Source organism: Mercenaria mercenaria, chromosome 3 (genome assembly GCF_021730395.1).
Source record: "Mercenaria mercenaria strain notata chromosome 3, MADL_Memer_1, whole genome shotgun sequence".
NCBI lineage: Eukaryota > Metazoa > Mollusca > Bivalvia > Venerida > Veneridae > Mercenaria > Mercenaria mercenaria.
Window position 1 is genome coordinate 92,148,408 of NC_069363.1, and position 25,920 is coordinate 92,174,327.

Here is a 25,920-nt window from a genome sequence, read left to right on the forward strand (position 1 = left end):
GTCTCGCGGAAGAATTAACGTACTGCACATATCTTATTCGGGTCATTTAAACTGAAGCTGTCATAATTTAATTTCATCGATGTGGTAAACTCTTTGATAAGAGACATTCCAATGCTTTCAGAGGTACCCACTCAATAAAATACTAGCAGTATGTTCTGGAACTATATTTTGTCTTTCGCTGGATGTTACGCAAGCTTTGTAAGTCTGCGCAATTCATAAAATGCACAGCACAATAAATTTGTTATTTGCTCAATGATTTTAAAGATTATTTTTTGAAACGGACAGGGTAACAAATGGATAATTTGGCTAATAAGTTAATATGCAGTTTTTATTTGAATTTGTGAACATCATATTTGCTATTTTGTGACAAAAGGGCATAAAATTCGTCACCATAATCATATGCGCAAATGTATTACCAAATCCCGCAGAATCGTTATGCGTGTTTATACTTAATGAGTTACCGCGGAAGAAAATACGTGGCTTTATTCGAGTATTGCACAATTACAAGTCATAAATATGACAGATTACATCGTATATTGGTCATAGCAAATAGGATTGACATAAATGAACTTCATTCGATCAATGAACTCTTTAAAATTAGAGACAATCCAATGGAACTACATCACTTCGCTGTGTTGTGAGGCCATTTAAGAAAGAGAAATCGTGCGATAGCAAGGACTCGTCAAACGCTTGATAGCGTTTAGCCGACTCAAAAATAGGCTTAAGCGACAGACACGTTTTATTCATCTACTGGGAAACAGAAAAATTGGATTCAATCAAAAGAGAGAAGCCATCCAACATAAGCCACGAGTGATCTACATCTTAGTGAAAATTGCGTTTGTGTATCTAGAACCCGTATTGCTATAATGGAAAAGTTTATTTTGGTTCCCTACGAAAAATATCAGCGTATGCAGCAGTTCAAGTATACAGGATCTGGAGAAACAAAAGATGATGAGTCCATACCTCCTAAAGTGGCCAGAGCCTCATTAACTCCACCGGGGGAACGCGTGATCAAGAAAGAGAAAAAAACTAAAAAGACTCATAAAGCAAATATAGATGGATCTCGTTTTTAAAAAAAAAAACATTTTTTAATAAAGGTATTAAATCGATATGATATTTCAATGAAACTTCAAAGTTTTGTAGTTTGTAGCATCGTCTGCGGCATGTGCAGTGAAAAATCTTAATTTGATTTCTAAAATAGTGTGATATATATTTTTAAAGTTACTATATGTTTATTGTAAATATACTTCGTTATAGGCCTAATAAAACTATAGGAACCAGCGTGGGAGCCATCTGGTCTGGTTGTGTAATGGTTATAACACACTAAATAGTTGTTGTTCTTTATTCTATATAAAATTGACCAAATTCCAATGACCGCAGCACACATCAGGACCCATTTTAAATTTCTGTAACTTACATTTTCTTGAAGAATATTGTCAGTACTAACTAAAAATCAAAAGAAAAGTGGGGATCATGTTTGATGCAAGAAAAATAATTTCAGTCAAACACACAAACTGCAAAATCAGCTAAAAAATGAGACCCCAAATTATACTGGTGGTGTATGATCTACGTTTCCATGAAATTTTTTGAAATGTTTTTATTTCATTATGAAATGCTACCTACATGTCAAGCATAGATCTGTCATGTGATTTTAGCAAAACAATTGCAAAGAAAATAAGGAAAATAGCTCTACAGAGCAAAAAAAAAACTGAGGACTATTTGTATCCGCCATTTTCGCGCCATTTTTCTTTTTAGTGTCTGTATGCCTAACGGCTGCCAGGTATTTGAACACTAATTTTTCACTTGGCATGGCAACAGAGGTCTCAATTGAAGCTAGTTTCTGTTTAAATTTCATTGTGGATGTATTTGTGACATTTTGGAAGGAAAAATATGAGAGCAGGTTGTATTTGGTGAAGTGAATCTCAATTGTAGTATGAGTAGTACTTCCAGGTCACAGCAGTGTGATTTTGATGTCAGTTTACAGTAAGCAAATGTGACCAGAGAAATCTCTCTTATAAGATACATGATCCCTACTTTTCTCTTCATTTTATATCAGTTTTATCATAACTCTTTAAAATGAGGTAAGGGTTTGTTCTCTGAAATGGGTCTAGCTATGTCTGGTAGCCCTTCAAAAAATGTCAGTTTTATGTAGAATATGTAGGGAAAACAATTTAACTGGTTGTGACCTCATACCCAAGTGAAAACTGGCAGGTACTCGAAAATGCAGCTCTCTGATTGGCCTTAATATAATGTGATGTCATGATAAAGTAATGAATTGCCCGTTAAATCTTTTTAACAATTACTACAATGGATAAATGTAAACTTAATCATGCATAATGTAAACGTCAAAATTGAGAAGTTGTCAGTTTATCGTGCAGACTTACGTTTTATAGTTATATTCATTTAATAATAGGTAAACAAAAGAGCAACTGCAATCGGAAAACTTCCAATCCACATTGTGCATTTTACGTCACTTGTTCCTGCAACCAATCACTGAATTCGTAACATATTGATCTCGGTTTGCGGCAGCTTCCCTGCTTTCCGTATCATAGGCCTAACTAATCTAAAGGAACCTGAGCGTGGGAGCCATCTGGTCTAGTCGCGTAATGGCTGCCAGGTATTTGAACACTAATTTTTCACTTGGCATGGCAACAGAGGTCTAAATTGAGGCTAGTTTTTGTTTAAATTTCATTGTGGATGTATTGTTGACATTTTGGTAGGAAAAATGGGAGAGCAGGTTGTATTTGGTGAAGTCAAGCTCAATTTTAGTAAGAGTAGTACTTCCAGGTCACAGCAGTGTGATTTTGATGTCAGTTTACAGTAAGTAAATGTGACCAGAGAAATCTCTCTTAGAAGATACATGATCCCTACTTTTCTCGTCATTTTATATCAGTTTTATCATAACTCTTTAAAATGAGGTAAGGATTTGTTCTCTGAAATGGGTCTAGCTATGTTTGGTAGCTCTTTGAAAAAGATCAGTTTTATATAGAATATATAGGGAAAACTATTTAGGCTATTGTGACCTCATACTACTAGTACACACTTGGGTACCAAAAAAAACAAACAATACATAGGCTTGGAGCTACGGCTTCCCCAAGCCAAAAGGCTGTGACTAAATACAGAGTTGGTGCACCTGTGATATGTTACAGACTTCCGTTCGATGCAATGTGGGAGATTGAACTACATTAGAAGTTGTGTCCCTTGCTGGAAACTGCACCATTTGCTTAATCGTCTACTGTAGCATCCCCATTATCTGCAACTTCCTCTTAGGATTATCCACCTTTCGAAATAGAAGAGATCGTGTTTGTGTACTGGTAATGATGATAAACCCGAACAGAAAATGAGTTTTTTTACCTGTAACTTTTTTATTTATGCAATTTGTAATCAATGGTCGGTATCAAAATAAAGCTTAACATTTGCTGAAAACTTTACATAATTCAAATTGATATTGAGTTAACAAACTCACACAAAGTGAGGCCCTGAAAAGGATTTGTAAAATGGGCACTGTACAAAGGTTGACTGATGATAAATTCGACCACTTTGTCATTTACAAAACTTTCTTCGTAGTATTATATTGAAACTTTCCCCAAAAGCTGCAACAGTCATTAATATTCCTGATCAAGTAATGAAAAGAGACCCAATGTCAGGCCTTCATGTGGCGACAGTGAGCATGTGCAAAAAAAACACCCTCTTCCCCAGTAATTTTGGATAAATATTTGTTATACAGATAAATATAAGTCATTTACTTATACAGAATATTTACCAATTTTGTTTTTATTTACACCAGTTGGTGTTGTAAGTGGAAACTATTAGATGGTGTGTTCAATTATATAAATAACCGATTGCAATCAAATATTTCAAAGGTGGTCGACTTTATCACCTGTCCGGGTTTATCATCAGTACCAGTACAAATCCGTTGTATTTTCTATATTTAGAACTGATATAAACCACGTAAGTCTTTTTTGTCTCTAAGTGGTCATTCTACTGTTTTCAAACAATGGAATGACCACCTAATACAAATTTGGGGTTCTCTACCAGGCCCGTAGCCAGAGGCAAATTTTAACCGAGGCAGTCTAGGGGGGTCCGGGAGCATGCTGCCCCTGGAATATTTTTCTTTATGTCGTCTATGGTGCATTCTGGAGGGTCCAGCGACCATGTTTTACTACTTTAAATTTGGTGTTTTTAATGTAGTTTTTTATTGATTTTTTATGTTTTTATGATAAAATGACAGAAGATAATTCGGAAATAAGGTATATTGGGACATGTAACAATGTAAAACTAGCTTTATTGAACTACAGTTCATGTATCAACAACTGTCTACTAAATTTTTCGTATTATTCAGGATGCAAAGGCAAAGAAATTCTTCTGTTCCCCGATGAGCTCCAAAGTCTTAATATTTCATTTTTGTCCAGGTCAATGTCTTTGTTGATGTACATTAGTGCTAACCCATTCAAGCGAATACTTTTCATCGACGAACTGGTCCATGTTTTTAGCCTATGGAGAGCACTAAAGATACAAGATACAAGATACAAATGTTATTTAAAGTCGGTATTAATATACAGACAACATTAGCTATGTATAGCTATTGACCGACATAAATAACAATAGTATATTTAATAACATAATAAAAATGTACCTATTAAAAGAGTTACAACATTAGCAAATCAAGTTTATAAATACAAATTGGTTAAACCTGAAATACATCTGTTAATCTTGGCCTAGGCCTAAAAACTAGTTAAAAGCAAAAGATGGTAAAACGCTGAACTGAAAAAGAACATTAATGCGTTTTTAGAAAATGGTTTAAGGCATCTACCACATCAAAGCTACGTTCACACGAACATGAGCCGACAGGTAAACTTAAAATTAACTGGAATATGGTACAAATGTTAGGGAAATAGCTTTGGTCACATCTGTCAAATCCATCTTAAAGAGATATAGGTTTCATAATGTTTTCATTATACCGTTTCCACCTTATCATTTCATCGGAAGATCATTTTCAAATGTTTGTTTTATTTTGTCAATTGAGGAATCAGTTAATTTGTCATGATTTCCGGGTAGTAGATAAGTTCCCTGTAAAACATCCCCAAGTTGCTCTGGAAATCGAGAAGAAAGGTGCAGTATCACGTGATCTAAAAACGGGTAGAAATAGTTAATCCTGAAGTGGTCCGGGACAGAAGTGTTATCACCTGCCTTTGCCCGATGCCTCTGCCTACCGACAATTCTTGGTTTTCCAGGTGTTATGCTCATATGTGTAGCAATTTTCACTGACCATTCATAAAGTTTTTCAAAGGAAGCAGATTCTTTGCGCATAGCTGCTAGGATATCTGTAACATTACGTGCTTCGGTATGAGCTCTTAACAGGTCACAATCCTTTGCTTGTAAATTCACCGATAATGGTCTTACAAATGCCAAAATATACTGCATCAAACATGCGGTAAAAATGAACTTGAAAAAAAAACTTGAAGCATCATGGGCTGACTGACCTGACGATTCGTCCATAATATCACTCAGAGCATTGTAGATGTGCACATAAAGTGTGCTTATGGAGTCAAATCTCGATAACCATCTAGTTTCTGAAAGTGTGGGAAGAGTTTTTCATTTAGAAGCACACTGAAATATGACAGTTTCGTTTTCATCTTCACACTTTAAGTCATTCTGAATGAGTGTAATATATCATTTCCGTATGTTTTTGAACTTGAACTTGAATTGGTACCATTTGTATTCTTAATTGAAATACATGTACTTAATTACTTTTTTCATTGCATGCCAAATTTTAACCGAGGCAACTGCCTCACTTGCCTCAACGTAGCTAGGGGCCTGTCTACACTCAGCTTTGATAGTGTCCGTCCGTGTGTCCGAGTATTCTTGTCCGGGTTTTAACTCTGCCATCCATAAAGGGATTTTGAAATAACTTGGCATAAATGCTCACCATAATGAGATGACATGTCATGGGCAAGACTCAGACCCCTAGCTCCAAGGTCAGTATCACATTTAGGGGTCAAAGGGTCTGTTTCGTGTCCAGTCCATAACTCTGCCATCCATGAATTTTGAAATAACTTGAATAAATGTTTACCATAATGAAATGATGTGTAATGCATAAGACTCAGACCCATAGCTCCAAGGTCAAGGTCACACTTAGAAGTCAAAGGTAAACAGGGTCTGTTTTATGTCCGGTTCATAACTCTGCCATTCATCAAAGGATTTTGAAATTACTTGGCATAAATGTTCCCCATAATGAGACAACATGTAATGCACAAGATCCAGACCCCTAGCACTAAGGTCAAGATCACACTTAGAGGTTAAAAGATAACATGGTCTGTTTCTTGTCTGGTCCATAACTCTGTCATTCATCAAGGGATTTTGAAATTACTTGGTATAAATGTTTCCTATAACGAAATGATGTGTCATACGCAGAGCCCTATCTTCAAGGTTAAGGTCACACTTAGAAGTCAAAGTTAACATGGTCTGTTACTTGTTTTGTCCCTAACTGCCATTTATCTAGGGATTTTAAAATTACTTGGCACAAATGTTCCCCATAATGAGTTAATTTATCATGCGCAGACAACTGTAGCATTCTGGGGCACGCTTCTGGGACATTTGTCAGCTCTTGTTTAACTTAGATATTCCATTATCTTTCAAATGCAAATGTAAAACTAAAAATTATAAACACTCGGCATTTTTAGCTCATCCGATTTTTTTTGGGGAAAAAAATAATTATTGTCGCGTTGGCGTCTGCGTCGGCATTGGCATCAGCGTCGGGGTTGCCTGGTTAAGTTTTATGTTTAGGTCAGCTTTTCTCCTAAAATATCAAAGCTGTTGCTTTCAAACTTGCAACACTTGTTCACCCCCTTACGGAAATATTATAGTTTGCTGCGAACACTTGCTGCGATCATGCTGCGAATATCCAGCGAACATGCCGCAAACACTTTTGATACAATTGGTATAACTGTTTGCGGAAGGTTTGTTTGGTGTTCACTTTTCACATGCAAATTATTTTTGCCGCAAACAAGTAGCTGTGAACTTCCTGCGAACAAGTTGCAGCGATCATCCCGCGAACTTGTTGCTGTGATCTTCCCGCAAACTATTTGCTGTAAACATGCCGCGAACTAGCTGAAAACCATCACTACAGAGATTGTGTACAAAAAAGCATGATACAGAAGTACAAAAACAATAAATTAATAGGAATCAGGGATATTATTAATTTATTGAATAAACTTGAACACTGAGGTTGTAACAAATTCGAAATGTCAATGTCTGAACTTTTTCATATCATATTTAGAGCATTTTGAGTTATAATGATAAAATATGTTTGAATTTTAACTGTTAATTGTCATTCAATAACAGTGTCTGAGTGCATGTATTCATTTCATCCCAATGTTTTTTCTTCACACTGCTTATAAGTTATATGCATCACTACAAATCTGTCATAGTTTTACATGTTAATTATCAGACTTATAAATGAAGCTTAGAAATTGTAAAAATAAGCTAGTTTTATATTTCTTTTTAGATAATCTGATACAGCTTGTACGGAAGAGTATACTGACCCCGCAATGTACAGTGATGGTAGATAAATTCGTCAACACTTAAATATTATATTGATGTATTTCTAAATTTTTGAGAGTTTATTTACATTATTTTTATTACATGTTTGTACATTTGTATTTCTTTGTAGTTATATATATTATTTATAAAAACTGTCAGTTTTTTTAGAGAAACGATTCTCATAACACGTTTGATGTTATGAGAATATATTTATTGCAGAATAATTTTCAAAGTATTTTCTATCACATAAACTATCTAAAATGAATATGTGAGCGGTTTATGTCTTAGTAAAAATGCACATTACTTTGCCGTAAATTTTCATCCGATCTGCTCAGTTTTTCTAAGGAGCCAAGATCTTTTGCCGATCTAGTTTGATGTACTAGTAAGTCAATTGATAACTGACTGTGCTACTTTGCAAACAAACTTCAAATTAACTATTTTCGCAATATCGCATACATATAACTTGGACAATAATTTAACAATCTGACCGGTTTTGGAAAAGATCAGATTTTGAAAGGAGCCGAGATCTTTAGCCAAACTTAGACGTCACAAATTTTGATATAAATTAAATCATGAACCTGCTACAGTGTCCACAAGCTTGAAATAAGCCATTTTTGTTATTTCAGAGGCAACATGTAATTTCGATGAAATGGGGCCCCCGTAAAAAGGATATTATTTTGTGAATGCCTTCTTAGTCAACAAAGCATATGTAATGTGAAGTTGGCCTCTGGTTGTAATGAGCTCAGTTATACCCCAGTCACACATACAGCGCGGATAGCAAACGTCTAGCCGCAGATAAAAACGTAGTAATCCGTATCGATCCGTACCTGAGCCGTACCTTAAAGTAGTAATCCGTATCAGTCCGTATCAACCAGTACCAATCCATACGACTCAGGTACGGATCGAAAACGGATTACTACGTTTCTATCCTGGCTAGACGTAGCTATCCGCGCCGTATTTTGTGACTGTGGTATTACCGTGATTTAAGGTAGATACCCAGTTAATGGCTTCTGCATGACCTCAAGTATGATTATCACTTGTGTCAAGTGTTTTCAAAATCCCTCCTTGGTGTAGAATTCATAGTCTTGAAATGAAATAATGTAGAAATTAACAATGATGAGCTTGAATTTATGCCAGACACCCGGGTTATGAGTTCTGCATGACGTTAAAATATGGTGATCATGTGTACCCAGAAAGTTCAAAAACCCTCCATTTGTGCTGGTTTGCTAGCCCACACATGAAAAACTGAGGAAAATGATAATGACCTTCACTGTGACTTTGATCGTTAGGCCAGGAACCTGGGTGTTGGGTTCTGCATGCCCAAACTGGAGATAAATAAACTCAGTTTTTCTCAGTTTTAGATATATGTCATATAAATCGTACAAATTTTCATTCGAAAATTTATCATCCAGCATATAATTCAATATTCATTGAAAAATTATGTCATAACATAACTGAAATCGTCTTTTTATTTATATATTGATAACAATTTACAATGTGTGTGTATATATTAATGCAAAATATAACCGGATCATATTACTCGTCTTATAGTAATAAAAAATGTTGTTTTCTGAAAGATATATATTAAGTAAAGAGGGGTCAGTAATACTCTTCTGTAAGCTTGAGATCTGCAAAAGTTTAAACATACCTGTTTTATTTTCAAAATTCCATATGTTTATTGAGATATATGAGTATAGATACTAAACATAAATTTTCTGACTTAAATTACCATAAAAAAGAATACGAGGGTGTTCCAAAAATAATGTCATTTGTGTTTTATTTCAGGGAAATCGTGTCATGTTACACAAAACCACCTCGTGTCGACAGAACGATCACTGAATCGTAACATAGGTAAAATCGCGCTCACACGTTCACTGACTTTGGTACAGTGTACATTGCTTTATAGCGTATTCATTACACTTTACACAAAATGACGGGGAAAAGAGCTGAAAATGGGCTTGAAATTAGGGCCTACATAAAAGGTAGGTCGCTACTCGGCATGAAGCTTGTAGATATTCACCCTGAGGTTTTGCGACATTTATGGGGAAGGTCAAATGTCTCATAGGACTATTTGTAGGTGGTAGCTAAATTTAGGACCGGACAGCAGCAACTCAAAGATGCTGCTCGCACAGATCGTCCTGCAACAACTATGTCGAAAGGTTACATCGAAAAAATCCTCAATTTGCTAAAAAAGGATGCCCGATTCACCGTAAGGCAATTGGCCCGACTGACAAACTTGTCGTTAGCACGAGTTCATGGAATTTTGAAGAAAACACTAAAACTTAGAAAAATAAATGCAAAGGATACCCCATTTGTTAACAAAAGAGGACCCCTGTAACAATGGCAAAAAAAACTCTGAACATGTACATAAAATACAGCAAAAAGGTTTTTGATAATATAGTTACTGGTAATGGAACCTGGGTTTATTATTTTGAAAGTATTCCAACCGAATTTGGGTCACCAAAAATGTGAGACGCCTAAGTATTGCCAAACGATACCAACGTGAAGAAGGTTTGTATGTATTTTTTTCACTCATAAGGGTCCAATCATTCAAATTCCGGTACCAAAAGGCAGTACGGCCATAGGAAAATTCTATAAAAAAAAGTTGTTCTAAGAAAATTGAAGAACTACTACAAAAGTCGCCGCCCAAAACAGGACTTAATACCTCCGACTTTTGCATGATAATGCACCCGCTCACAAGGCACGCATTGTGACCGAGTTTTTGGAGTCCGAGGTTACCGTCCTTCCACACCCTCCGCTTTCGCCAGACCTGGCCCCCCTGCGACTATTTTCTGTTTCCCAAACTTAAATATCATCTGTCTGGAAAGAGATACAAATCGAGAAATGCCCTTGGATCTGCAGTTTATCAGTATCTGATGGGTGTTTCCCATAGAAGAGTATGAACAATGCTTCCAAAAGAGGATTGACCGGCTCAAAAGGTGTATTCAGGCTGACGGAGAGTATTTTGAAGGGCAGAGCAAGTTAAAAATGATCAGAACATTTGCAGTATAGGAGAACCGATGCAAGTGACATTAACTTTTGGAACACCCCTCGTATATTCCTATCATTCTCCAAGAATCACTTATGAAAACTGTCCATAATGCACCCCAGATTTCCTTCTAAACATGTCCAGAATATCTGGTTGTAATTAACTTATCAGACTCATACTGTGATCTTACAGATAATGTTACAAATTAATTGAGATCTACAATTACCTGCTCTTAGTTAATATAAAAGCTCTTCATTAACAGTTTACCAAAAGATTATAATCTTCTAAGTTCTTCTCGCGAACATGCCGTGATCATTGGTCTTCCGCGAACTATTATCAAATCAATCGCGGCATGATCTGGTTAAGCAGCGAATATCCCGCGAATAGGTATGTTTGCGGCATGTTCGCAGCATGTTCGCAGCTTTTTGACCATTTCGCAAGGGGCCATCAAAAGCTGACTCTGTACAGCAAGAACCATAACTCCAACCTGTTTTTTGCAAAAATTTATGGCCCCCTTTTGGACTTATATTATACAGAGACAAAAAAATGAAGCGTCTGCACCCTCAAGGCGGTGCTGTGTTATACTCTGGGGTATTTATATAATTGTATAAAACAATAAAGTAAATATTAATCTAATAAGGACTTAACACTGCTACGAATCTGCCCGAAATATCGCTCTTTTTGAGCCAGGTAACATCAAGGGCATGCATCATTAATAGATAAATTATAATTACATGCATCTCGCTCTGTGGCAGAGAAAAACCAGCATGGTAGTTAAGCATGATTAGATAATGATCTTTAGATTGCTTATGATAAGGAGAAACACATTTCTCTTATATGAGTTTGCAATAGAAAATTATTTGTTTATATACATAAGTAAAAATAGATAAACATTTTCTTTTTAAAAACAGTTTTATTTTCCATTTTAGTAGGTTTTATTGTTGTTAGTATGATAATAAAATATTATTAACAAAAGTAATAAATTGAAACAAATTTTTTATCTGAGTACAACAGAAATGATTTATAAAGATAATTTTGCTATAAAACAATTGTTAATATATATATAAAAAAGACTTACTCTTAAGCTTGAAATGCATGAATAGTTAATATATGGTAAACACATTTCTTTTAAAAATGAAAATGATAAGAATTTCTGATAAGAACTTATTTCAATTGCTAAAAGTAAGATATGTGAACTGTGTATGACATTGATATAATACATATAAAATATTACAAATTCTAAACACCCGACCTATATGTTGCCTTTCATAAATATTTAAAATGCCAAATCAAGGAAAAAAAGATGACTGCGCCGGGAATCGAAGCCAGACCGCCGTGGCAACAGAAAATTTTTCTGCTGTTGCTACCAATAGTGCTATGGAGGAGTTAGTGTTCAACCCTTATGATGCTGTATGCGATTGATTGGTTCTGCCTTTCCGACCAGTGTAGATCATGCATGATTAGCTTGCACATCGGTGCAGTCTGATCAAGATCTGCACTGTTCGCCATTCAATTCAATATTTTTTGTTAAGCACCCCTTTTAACGGGTAATGGTAATGTCATAATTGAAATGATGGGTAAGTTCATTGTAGAAATTTAGCAGGGTAAGGGTAATGTGCGTTGAATATAGATATTTATAACGAGGGATTCTACCTCAAGTAAAGTGTTACAAACGATTTTAGACTTCATTGTAAAATTTAGTGAAAATAAATAATTCTCATGTGTTTCCGTAACATACAGTCTGTCAGTTATAAAGTTCTTAAGAAATATAGCATTAATTTTCAGATATCTAAAAACTCTATTATTAGTTGGCAAAAGATCTGGAGGACAGTGCCTGGCACTCCTGAATATTCCGCATATTTAAGTTAATAATTTAATTGAGAAAGAGACCTTGGGTTTGCGCGTGACACTCATTTGCAGTAATCAGGTAATGTTGTTTAAACAAATACTGAAAATTGTCAGTGTTCTCAATACCCATTTAAATTCTTCATTCTGACTAAAAAAAAAACTTTAAGAGATGTTAATATTTTCCAGTAGTCCTTAATTTTTACTAAATAATGAAAATCCAATACCAGCGTCCTTTAATTTTGAATATTGTTTACTGCTATGACATTAGATCAAAATACACAAGTTTATTTAATTATCTATATATTCTAGATAATCAAATTAAAATGATAATTGTTGGATGAAAAATTAAGATGACTATGATAAAAATATATCTTGTCACTTTGCAATAATTTTAAAAAAATCTTTCAATCTCAAAATTATTTATATATAAAAATGTTTTTGAGCATGTTTTTTTTTATATATAAAATCTAATCTTTTTCATTTCGCTGATTGTGGTTATTGATACATACACAGAATGAAAGGCAGCTGTACAAATAATGTGATAACATAAAATAAGAATAATTAGTATAGTTGCAGTGGTGCGACTTTATAATCAAGCTAATTGCTAGCAATCATATGCCCTCAGTAAGAACCTAATTAACACCTGGTGTGAGAAGGAAAGAAATTTTGTAGTATTTTTGCTTTTCCTGGCTTGTTCCAAGACTGTTTAACTCTGTATAATGTTTTTTTTTGTTCCTCAGATTGAAATAGGAAAAGTTGGCATAAAAACGTAAAAATTGCTTAAATTTAAATGACAATCTTTAATGAATAATTTTATCTATATGAATGTTGTTATCAGCTAGGTAGGCTTAAAAGAGTCATTATCATAATGTCAAATTAACACTCCTTAACCTACATGTATTCATTATCATATAAGACATTATCTAGAACTCCTTGACATTGTAAAGACATTCACCGTAGTGATACTTTTTTGCAGAGCAGAAACAGTCTATATTCATCATTCCAAATAGACAAATAATCACTATCGTTATATTCACCACCAACAAATAAAACCTTGCATACAACACCAAAAACATTGGATCTCAAAATACGGTATCTGGCACGATGCCAAGAATATAGGTACTTGACACTCAAATCTACATTGAAAATGTTAACAATTATTATGATATACATGCACACTTAATTTCATCTAAAATCAACTGCTACACGAAAGAATATTTAGATGGTGACATCTTTTTTAATTGCTTAATCATAAGCATCCTTAATCATCAAACTATTCTATAGACTAGCATAATGTCTCTGATGTTGTGATCACCCACTGTGCATAAATTTGTATGTCCTTCCACACTTTAAACCACATCTCTGAAACCATGTGGTGGAACTTCAGATGAAACTTGGCCTAGATGTTCCTTGGATGGTCTTCTTCCAAAATTAATCAAATGGTTCCACTTTGTTGCACAAAGAGGTCACCTGAGCTTAAAATAGAAACACATTTAAACAACATCTCCTCCTACACTGCTTGTACGATTTTGAAATAATTTCACAAAAATGGTCCTCCTAATCGAGATCCTCTGCCAAGATTATTCCAATTTGTCAAAAAAAATGGCCACCAGGGACCATGGTCACTTTTCTCTTTATGTATATAGTTGAAACTTTAAAATCTTCTTGTGTGAAACTACTGGCTCAGTTTTAAAATAATGTCACACAAATAGTCTTCTTTTACTACCTACCAAGATTATTCAAAATATTCTGATTTATCAGTTAACATGATCGACAGGGAGTGTGGTCTATTTTCCCTATATGTATATAATGGAAACCTTTAAAAACCATTATCTTTTTGTATGAAACTGCTGGCCTGATTTTAAAGTAGTTTAACACTAATTGTCCATGTGTGAAACTCTACCAAGAGAGCTCAAATTATTCCAATTCTTAAAAAAAAAACATGGCTGTCAGAGAGCGTGGTCACTTTTCCCTATATTTTTTTTGTATATACATAAATTGTATTGCTCTTTCAAATATTTCCAGTATTACAATGTGACGACTTTTGCCGTTGTTATGAATATAAAGAATAAAGGCAAATGTTTTCAAATATATTTAAATTAAATGTACAAAAAATCATAATCATTTTGTTTGAACTGTGTCCTTGTATGGTTCTCAGAGTTTTAGACCCAGAAATTTGCCTGTTTTAAAAAATGTTCAGGAGAAAACCTGTAACTGCCCCGCACAAACCCTGCCGTTTCATATAGTACAGGGATACCCTGTTCTGTAGCTATACATGTATGCCACTTGCCTCATTGATTTGCTGTCAACTTGTGTATGTAACCAAGAAATCAAAATCTTACCCTGCCTGAGAATTTCCTGTCTTATGAATGGTTTTAACAACAATTTGATTTATTTTCCTATTAAACCCAAGGAGACGGAAGTGGTGTGTTTATGCAACAAAACCACTGTTATAAGTACCGCATGGAAGTATTAGGGCATTTTTATTTTTAGCAAAATGTAAATAAACAATCAGTAATTACAGCTCGGTTTTGAGGTCAGCGATGTTTATGCAACAAAATCACTGTTAGAATGTTACAGTGTCAAATGTCGTAACAGCGCGCTGGAAAAGAAAACCACACAAAATATTTGGTTGATGTCGTCAAGGAAGTACGGTAGATAATACTAATAGTCCTTGAAACTGAGTAATAATCAAAATAATACATCTCAAACAGTGATAAATAGTGCTCTTGAAGAAAATCCTTGCTTTCAGATACATATTATTATGCCAGGAGGGGTATATTATTTTGCAGATGTCGGTCAGTCTGTGTGTTGGTCAGTATGTAGACCAATCAGTTTCTGGATGATAACTCAAGAACGCTTGGGTCAAGGATCATGAAAGTTGATAGGGAGATTGGACATGGCAAGCAAATGACCCCTATTGATTAAGAAGTCAGTAGGTCAATGGTCAAGGTCACAGTGACCCGGAACATTTAAATGGTTTCCAGATGATAACTCAAGAACCCTTGGGTCAAGGATCATGAAAGTTAATAGGGAGATTGGGCATGACCAGCAAATGACCCCTTTTGATTTTGAGGTCAATAGGCTAAAGGTCAAGGTCACAGTAACCCGGAACAGTTAAACAGTTTTCAGATGATAACTCAAGAACGCTTGGGCCTAGGATCATGAATTTTGATAAGGATGTTGGTCATGACTAGCAGATGACCCCTATTGATTTGTAGGTCAAAGGTCAAGGTCTCAGTGATTCGGAACAATTAAACCGTTTCCGGGCGATAACTTTAGTATGATAACTCAAGAACGCTTGGGCCTAGGATCACGAAACTTGATAGGGAGGTTGATCATGACCAACAGATGACCCCTATTGATTTTGAGGTCAGCATGTCAAAGGTCAAGGTCACATTGACCCGTAACAGTTAAACTGTTTCTGGACAATAACTTGAGAACGCTTGGGCCTAGGATCTTGAAACTTGATAGGAAGGTTGATCATGACCAGCAGATGACCCCTATTGATTTTGAGGTCAGTATGTCAAAGGTCAAGGTCACATTGATGCAGACCAGTAGAACTTTTTTTGCCAAATAACTAGAGAATGCTTTGGTTTAAGATCACATTTGATACAGAGACCACTTATGACTGGTAAATGACCCATAATTATTGATTTGAGGTCAGTACACCAAATGTCCAGTGCACAGTGACCAAAATTTAATGATTTCTTTTCCTTGTGCAGTTACTGAATGCATCAAGGGGTCATTTCGTGTTCTGCAAGCTCTTGTTATATCAAACAGGCACAAATAATTACATAGCCATTATTATTTCCATTTCAGAAAAAAAGATTCTCAAGAAGACAGAGTTGTGCAGGTTGGTATTTTCTAGCATGGGTAATTTTGTGTTGTTTGTTTGTTTTGGGTTTAAAGCAGTTTTTCAACAGTATTTCAGTCATGTAACGGCGGGCAGTTAACCTAACCAGTATTCCTGGATTCTGTACCAGTACAAACCTGTTCTCCCCAAGTAACTCACTGCCAACTTCCCCACATAATCAGAGGTGGAGGACTAATGATTTCAGGCACAATGTCGTTTATCAAATAGTCATGGAGAACATACGCCCCGCCCGAGGATCGAACACACAACTCGCCTACTCTACCTACTGAGCTAAGTGGGCGGGCAAAAAAATTTTTGTGTTGTGACAATCACTGTCGGTCATCCATCTGTCTGTATAAATTGTCTTCAAGTAATATCTTCTCTGAAACTATTTAGTGGAACTTGGGATACTGTGAGTATATTTAATTTCATAGGAATGAAATTTCATGGTTTGGGCAGAAACAGCTATTTCATGCTGATATGCATTTGTGGATTTCAAATTTTGAATATGAAATGAATTGTAATTTTACTTATTTTCATGAATTACTTAAGGACGGTTGCGGCAATTTTGGGTAAAAAATTTCCCATTAATAGAATTAGATCAAACTTTGTATATGAACAAAGTGTCATGTTAGAAACAGAATTATGAAAACAAAATGAGGGTCACCATGCTTGTTCAGGAGTTATCTGCCCTTGAATATCAAATTTGAAGAAAAACTCAGATTTGAGGGCAGATAACTCCTAAACAAGCATTGTGACCTATGGTTGTTTTTGCATTTTTCTGTTTCTAACATGAGACTAGTTCAAACAAATTCTATTATTGGGAAATTTTTGCCCCATCTCTCATACAAGAAACTGCAGCGAGTGTCTTTAACCATGAAATCCACAAAAAATAAGCCCCATGAATATTAAGGAATTCACATTATTTCCTGAATGGTTTTTCCAAAGATGTTCAAGTCATTCAGCTCAGCTGCACATAGGAGCAACCAAAGTGAAAAATAGAAAATCTTCAGTCCTTACTATGCCCTTACAGCTGTGGGTTCAAAAATTAGCCTGATGAGTAAAATTCTTTCATGGGAGAAGCTACTCAGCAGGTTTGCAGAAGGTCAGTGTCCATCTGTACCTAAAACAATGCAAGGAGGCCACCTAGGTCCTCCACAGAAAATCTTGAAAGTCACCATATGACATGTAAGAGTGTTCTCAACAAAAAAAAATCAAAATAACACTAAACTGCTGGTATGATTTTGATTTTAGAAACCTTCCTTGGAAAGTACTTGCCCAATTTCAAAAGAAACTTGCAGAAATGTTCTTTGGTTGTTCCTGTACAGAAATTCTCAAGCCATCACAATTTGTCTGAAACAAATCCCAAAACATGGCTGCTGTTAATAGGGCTTATTTTCTCTTTGCGTATACATATAGTGGACATTGAAAATTTTCTTGTCTGAAACACTTGACCGTGAAGTTCAAAGTAATTTGATACAGATACTATTCTTTAGGTAACCCTTTATTGTGTTCTAAAACATGTCTGCCAATTTTTCTCTTCACATGTTGAAAAGAAATAAAAATCTTTCTGGTTTTGTCACAGCTTTATTTTTTCAAACCCAAATTATTATGTGATATTTGTCCTTAAACAGTATCTTCTTTTAAGTACTAGCCTAATTATGTCCTCCACACACGGTGGTGTGGGAGACATATTGATTTACTCCAGTCTGTGTGTCTGTCTGCCTGTCACAAAGCTTGTCCGCACTCTAAATCGAACATTTCTCATCCGATCTTCACCAAACTTCAACAAAATGTGTCTGCCAATAAGTGCTTGGCCAAGTTCGATAACTAGCCAAATCGGCCTAGGCACTTCGGAATTATGGCCCTTGATTTACCAAAAACATTCACATTTCTTGCGCAGTTTTACCCCTAAACCGGCAACTATACCACTAGTAGTATAAGCGTCATTTTGGTGTCAGGAAAGCGCATGCACATGTGGATTAAGTAAACAGAATATAAAGACTGACTTACTATTTAGATGATTAGGCAGTTGTGGGAAACATGCGCTTTTCTCAAAAGCATCATTATTCTCTAGTTTCAAAATAATTTTATAAAAGTACATTGTGAGCACGTTCACTTAGCTAAATATGGAGAGCTATTTAGATCTACAGATCAAGGGGTTGTGAGTTCGATCCCCAGGCGGGATGTATATTAACTCAGTGATGATTTGATAAAGGGCATTGTGTCTGAAATCTTCGTCCCCCACCTCTGATTCATGTGGGGAGATTTGGCAGTTACTTGCTGAGAACAGTTTTATACTGGTACAGAATCCAGGAGCACTCACTAAGGTTAGATTAACTGCCCACTGTTACATTTATAACTGAAATACTGTTGAAAAATGGCGTTGATCACAAAACAAACAAACAAACAAGTAAAAATACATTGTATTCCTTTGCTAATCCCACATTTTCATCAGGACTCAGTTGTTCAAACTTTTAACTGGTAATTAAGCCAACAGTTGATTAACTTTTCGGGTTATAGTACGACACTTAAGAACACTTAGTAAAACATATGTACCAGTTAAGGATTATAAACACTAAAAAGTCTCTTCAGTAAAATCAAAGCATCATACTATTGTTTCACATCCCCATCAAGACTAAGATTTTGAATTAAAATTTAACCGGCATTAAACTTTAACAGCCAGTTCAAATGTTGGACAAGTGGAATATTTTAAAAATCTTGTCAGAAACAGCAGGTTCAATTTTAAGGTAATTTTACGTAAATGAGCCTTTGGTGACCCTTTGCTAAATTTGTTCAAATAATTCTGATTTGTTAAAAACATGGCCGCTAGGGGTTGTAGTCGATACTAGTCACTTTTCCATATAATGCGTATAGTGGAAATTTAAAAGTCTCCACATGATTTAAAATTATTTTACACAAACATATCCAGGGTAACCCCTTTATGAAGATTATACATACATATGTTTGTTAAAAAAAAAAATGGCTGCTAGGGGATTTGTGTGTAATGGAAACTTTAAAAATCTGCTTGTTTGATATTGTCTCTTTGTATCCTAAGTCATCATTACCCCAACTTCTTAGCCTGGCCCACCCCCCACTGACCTCCGTCCCCACAACACACACATTACTCTGCTTGTTTTGCTTGCACTTAAAATATTAAGATGTAAGATAATGTTCTTCTCGCTTCCCTTGCAGGTCATCATTTGTAGTGTAATAACTTATTCCACAGTGGTGAATTATTGCTATGATATGAAATCAAAAACTTAAAAATGCATGCAAAATTTTGTCTGTCCGTTTGTCCAGAGCCGTATCTCAGAAGTGGTTTGGAATATTTAAATAAGACTTCATATACATATTCACCACTATAGGGAAATGCAACACGTCAAGTTTCAGGCAGATTGTTGCCCAAGTAACACCAGAGTTATGACCCTTAGTAGTTTCTAGTGTTAACTATGTAATTATAGGGTACTATAAAAATAGCAATTTCTGCATCATAACTTGTGAAATATTTGACCTAGAACTATGAAACTTAAATAGCATTTAGATCACCATAATGTGGTAGTGCACACACAATTTCATCAAGATCCCTTAAGTAACTTCAGAAATATTGCCCGAACCACATAAATTATTTGTACATAACAAACTAACCAGTTAACAGAATGTGATTAAACTTCTTTCATTTTTTTCCATGAACAGATTTATTATCAATATGTGAAGTTGTGTACCCACACCTGGTCACGCCCTTCCCCCACCCCTCCTCCATCCCACAATTTTGTTTTTCATTTTTAGCTCACCTGTCAGGTAGTGACAGGGTGAGCTTTTGTGACCGCCCTTCGTCCGTCGTCTGTCCGTCGTCCGTCCACAATTTCTTGTCTGCAAGATAGTGGTTTCATTTATGATTTTATTTTAACCAAACTTGCACACAACTTGTATCACCATAAGATCTTGGTTCCTTTCTGGAACTGGCCAGATCCCATCATGGGGTCCAGAGTTATGGCCCATGAAAGGGCCAAAATTAGCTATTTTTACCTTGTCTGCACAATAGCAGCTTCATTTATGATTTGAATTTAATCAAACCTGCACACAATTTGTATCACCATAAGATCTTGGTTCCTGTCTTGAACTGGCCAGATCCCATTATAGGTTTCAGAGTTATGGCCCCTTAAAGGGCCAGAATTAGCTATTTTGACCTTGTCTGCACAATAGCAGCTTCATTTATGATTTGATTTTAACCAAACTTGCACACAACTCGTATCACTATAAGATCTTGGTTCCTTTCTTGAACTGGCTAGATTCCATTATGGGTTCCAGAGTTATGGCCCCTGAAAGGGCCAGAATTAGCTATTTCGACCTTGTCTGCACAATAGCAGCTTCATTTATGATTTGAATTTAATCAAACTTGCACAAAACTTGTGCTGCCATAAGATCGCAGTTCCTTTGTTGAACCGGCCAGATCCCATAATGGGTTCCAGAGTTATGGCCCCTGAAAGGGCCAAATTAGCTATTTTGACCTTGTCTGCACAATAGCAACTTCATTTATGATTTGACTTTAACCAAACTTGCACACAACTTGTATCACCACAAGATTTTGATTCATTTCTTGAACTGGCCAGATTCCATTATGGGTTCCAGAGTTATGGCCCCTTAAAGGTCCAAAATTGGCTATTTTGGCTTTTGCAGCCATATAGAGACTTACATACTTCATTTATGGTTTTATTTGATTCAAACTTCCAAAATATCTTCAACAACAATAAATCCTGGATTCCATGACAAATCAGATCCAATTGTAGATTCCAGAGTTATTTTATATCTAATTACCTCCCCTGATTGTAATCAAAATGGATTTATATTAGTAAGTACTTATAGGACTTATTTGAAATTTCATTATTGTCATTAGTTGGACTGAGCCAATCAGGGTAGATAACTATGGACTGATTTTATGTCAAATTACCTCCCTTTATTTCAAATTAAAATGGGTATATCTCCGTAACTCATGAAGATACTGATCTGAAATTTCATTTATGTCAACAGATTTATTTGGCAGATCATTCTTTTGATCACTTACAATAATTTTCTTTTTAATTACTTCCCTTTTACATTAATATAAATAGCTTATTTTTAGTAACTTTTTTATTATTGGCCGTAGGGAAAAACCGAGACCGCTTTTCTATGGTACAACATGGATGGTACCTCCAATTTTTAGGTGTATTTTGACATATCTGTACCTTGTAAGATTTTTTTTTCTTTTTGGTTAAATTTCTTTCCTTTGTTGTTCCTGTCCTTTGGACTTAGATATTTTTTCTGAGGACCTTCTTGTCCTCAAGTGCAATGATAACAGGTGAGCGATTTAGGGCCTTTTGTTTTGTTGTTGTTTTTTTTAAACAAACCTTCCATGAATTTTTATCAACATGCACAGTTGTACCTTCCCCGCAACTCGCTTCTCCACCCAGTCCCTCCCCCGAACAATTTTTTTTTCCCATCAATATTTATTATCAACATGTGAAGTTTGGTACCCTCATGGTTGCCCTCACACCTCCCCACTCCCCCACCCAAAAAAAAAATGTGTTGTTTTTGTTTTTTTTTCAGTTTTCAAACCTTCCATCATTCCATGAATATTTATCAACATGTGAAGTTGTAATTCCCCCCCCCCACCCCACCCAAATGCACAAACACACTCTTCACCCACCATGATCCAGATTTCTTGCTTGATTGTACTGTTCTAAGGACATCTGTTCTTTTTAAGTTCAAATGTAATGAAATTATTTCCTTCTTATTAACATTCTTAACTTTTTGTCCGGTTATATATTTCTTTTCCATTTCTCACCACAGACCCATTCGGCGGGGGATACCAATTCATCGAATTTGCTTGACGTATTTCCTTGAAATATATTTCAGAGACTGTAATGAATAAAAGTGAAAATTATATTCATAACTTACAAAGACAAAATCTGTCAGCTTGGTGGTTAAACAAAAGATGGAGGGAGACCAAAACAGACAAAATTTTGATGCATATCATGGTAAGTTACTTAAATTGTTGTAAGAGAATTCTAACAGATATTTTTGATATTAAAGATGTACTCTGCACATGTTTCAACAAAATATTTTATCATTAAATGTTAACTTTAACTGTAGAAAATCCTCATGAAATTTATTTAAATTAGCTTAAGATAAAAAACTTTGTACATGTATCCAGAATCCAGATCTGTTTTCAGAATTAAATGTCATATAGTATTTTAAATAGTTATTTCTTAAAAAAAAACTGCCAGTAATTTAGTGGTTACTGTTAGTAAGTACAAATTCATCCTATGGCAACAGGTGTGGCTGTTTATGCACACAAACCTGTTTTTTTTTTAGTGTTTAAAAGGTAACAGTTCTAGTTGTACAAAGTATGAACAAGTTCATTAACTTTCCAATGTTTTATGAATTGTTGGTTCTGTTTGGTTATAGGAGACACAATTCTTCTGTCCAGATAAGTTGCTGAATCTGAGTTTTACTGTAGTTTTAATGGAATGCCTCACTACACAGTGTTATTTCAGACTTTTTGTGCCCCCCCAAAAAAGTTTTTTTTTGAGGGGTGGGGGTGGGTGGGGGAGCATTTAGAGTTGCCCTTGTCTGTCCGTCCATTCAAATTTGTGACCTGTATATCTCAAAAAGAATTTTACCCAGAGTCATGAAACCTTACAAGATTCTTATTACCGGTAAGAACAAGACTTTGAGCACCTTGTGTATTAATTGGGATCTCACACAGCCAGACCAGAGTTATTGTCCTTGACTTAGTTAAAACTATGCATAAAAAAGGCATATTTTTGTGTTGCATGTATCTCAAAAGGAATTTGACCCATGATTATGATGCATTACAGGAATATTATTTAGCATGTGAAATTGTGCACCTGGGGTTTTGTTATCCCCCACCGAAGGCATAGGGATATTGTTTTGGCACAGTCTCTGAGTATGTGCATGTGTGCTTCTGTCCGTCTATCCGTCTGAAATTGAAAATGCTTATAATTCAAAAAGTGTTTAAGCTAGAATTACCAAACACACATAGTTATGTCTCCCACCACACAGTGGTGTGGGAGACATATTGGTTTACTCCAGTCTGTCTGTCTGTCTGTGTGTGTGTCTGTCACAAAGCTTGTCCGCACTCTAAGTCGAACATTTCTCATCCGATTTTCACCAAACTTAAACAAAATGTGTTTGACCGTAAGACCTCAGCCAAGTTCGATAACTAGCTAAATCGGCCAAGACACTTCGGAATTATGGCCCTTGACAATAATTTATGAACCACCTAGATGCATAAAAATGCTGAAGACTTCATTCTCAAACATGCACCAAAAACCATTCATCTTGTCCGCACTCTAAGTCGAATATTTCTCATCCGATCTTCACCAAACTTGAATAAAATGTGTTTGACCATAAGACCTCAGCCAAGTTCGATAACTAGCTAAATCGGCCAAGACACTTCGGAATTATGGCCCTTGACAATAATTTATGAATCACCTAGATGCATAAAAATGCTGAAGACTTCATTCTCAAACATGCACCAAAAACCATTCATCTTGTCCGCACTCTAAGTCGAATATTTCTCATCCGATCTTCACCAAACTTGAACAAAATGTGTTTGACCATAAGACCAATAATTTATGAATCACCTAGATGCATAAAAATGCTGAAGACTTCATTCTCAAACATGAACCAAAAACCATTCATCTTGTCTGCACTCTAAGTCAAACATTTCGTATCCGATCTTCACCAAACTCGAACAAAATGTGTTTGCAAATAAGACCTTGGCCAAGTTCGATAACTAGCCAAATCGGTTAAGACACTTCGGAATTATGGCCCTTGACAATAACTAATGAATCACCTAGACTCATAAAAATGCTGAAGTCCAAGTCAGACATTTTTTTTCCGATCTTCACCAAACTTAAACAAAATGTTTATGACCATAATTCCTCTCCCAGGTTCGATAACTAGCAAAATTGGCATAGTCACTTTAGAATTATGGCCCTTGAATTACTGAAAATCAGCCATTTTACTCTTCAAAGGTATATTTGTTGTGACTAAACAGTATAAAAACACTGACTTAGTGTTTAGATGATTAGGCAGTTGTGGGAGACATGCGCTTTTCTTAAAAGTAGCTCTAGTTGTAAATTAGCGTTTGAGTTTTCCTCACACATAGTATTAGCCCCCTTGACTCTGTAAAAGTAGAGTTTTCCTGCTTGATTTGGTAAAAAAGTTGAAAGTACTTGTAATTCAAAAAGTATTTTAACTAGAATCACCAAACCTCACATAATGCTTAATTAGCACATGACCTTTGCTCACATCTAGTATTATCTCCCTTTATCCAGTAAAAGCAGAGTTTTTTCCCCTTAATTTGGTAAAAAATAGGAATATTTGACTGTATCTATATAAGTAACTTATCGATGGATCTTCATGAAACTTTACACAAATATTGATCACTATAGGGTAGTGATGCACAAGCAATTTGTCAGGATCTCTTCAATAACAGATTTATGGCCCTTTGATTATTTTACAATCCAGAAATTCTCAAATAACAATGTAATCCATTGATGGAAATTTAACATAAATATTGGTGATGCATACATATCTTTCATCAGAAGTTCAGAACATCTTCAGTAACTGCAGAGTTATTGCTCTTTAATTATTTTCAAATTCATAAATTCGCACAAAACAAAGTTATACATTGATGGATCTTCATCAAACTTATAGGTCACTATAGAGCAGAATTTTTATGCCCCCACTTTGGGGGGGGGCATATAGATTTGCTCTTGTCCGTCTATTTTCAGTTTGACTATACAAAGTATAATTATGAGAGCTATCCTACTCGCCCTTGTGTCTGCATCTGCACCTTGGTCAAAGTTTTGGTTCACTTTCACTTTGTCTCTTTTATTACTTGATGAATTTAGTTACTTTAAAAAGTTCTTCCTTATCATTACACACATGATATGACACATAGGCTAGAACTCAAAAAAACATTTCATGAATTGTGCCCATGTTTCATTAAGAGTTTCAGGTTAAATTATGATGCACATGTACTCGTTTCCAAATGGATTTGATTGAAACTTGAAGTAGTTATTCAACATCATCATCCACACCATATTACACAAGGTGCATTACTCTGGCAGAAATATTCCCTGAATTATTTCCCTTTTGCACTTTAAAATTCTTGTCAGTGTCTTGTATCTCCATTATTCTTAAATGGATTTGACTTAAACTGTTGTCCAACATCATCATCCACATTTGGGGGTATTGATCACACTAGTGATAGCTCTGATTTCTTTAGATGTGCTTTGTTTCACTAGGAAGTATTAAACTAGTCAAGCACACTGTCTGCTATGGCAGCCCTTGTTGGAAAAAAAGCATTTTGGTCAAAGGCATTTATAATGTTGTAAAACAAAATAGATTGTGTTTAGGCCTTGTCAATATTTTAAGTTTAATAATAAGTCTGGTTCAGGCCACATTTACAAAAATCATTGTGTGTTGTCTCCTGACCTTACTTTTTAAAGTTGGGTAGGTAGGTAGGCAATTTTTTAATTTTTTTTGGTGGGGGAATTATACTTTTACCAGTAGATATTATGATCATTTCTTACAGAATACTTCTTCTGTAAAAATAAGACATTTTTATGCTTCCCGAAGGGCGAGCATATAGTGCTTCCGTTTGTCCGTC

General features: G+C 35.3%; 1 protein-coding gene across 1 annotated transcript in view; it reads left to right on the top strand.

The window, feature by feature from the left end:
* The first annotated feature begins 866 nt into the window (after positions 1–866).
* The window catches only part of LOC128555971 (uncharacterized), an 81,881-nt gene continuing 56,827 nt past the window's right edge, over positions 867–25,920 (top strand). The window contains exons 1-2 of the mRNA XM_053539834.1: positions 867–1,065; positions 9,328–9,393. Coding sequence (XP_053395809.1) covers positions 867–1,065; positions 9,328–9,393 — 265 coding nt within the window. The remainder of the gene's footprint in view (positions 1,066–9,327; positions 9,394–25,920) is intronic.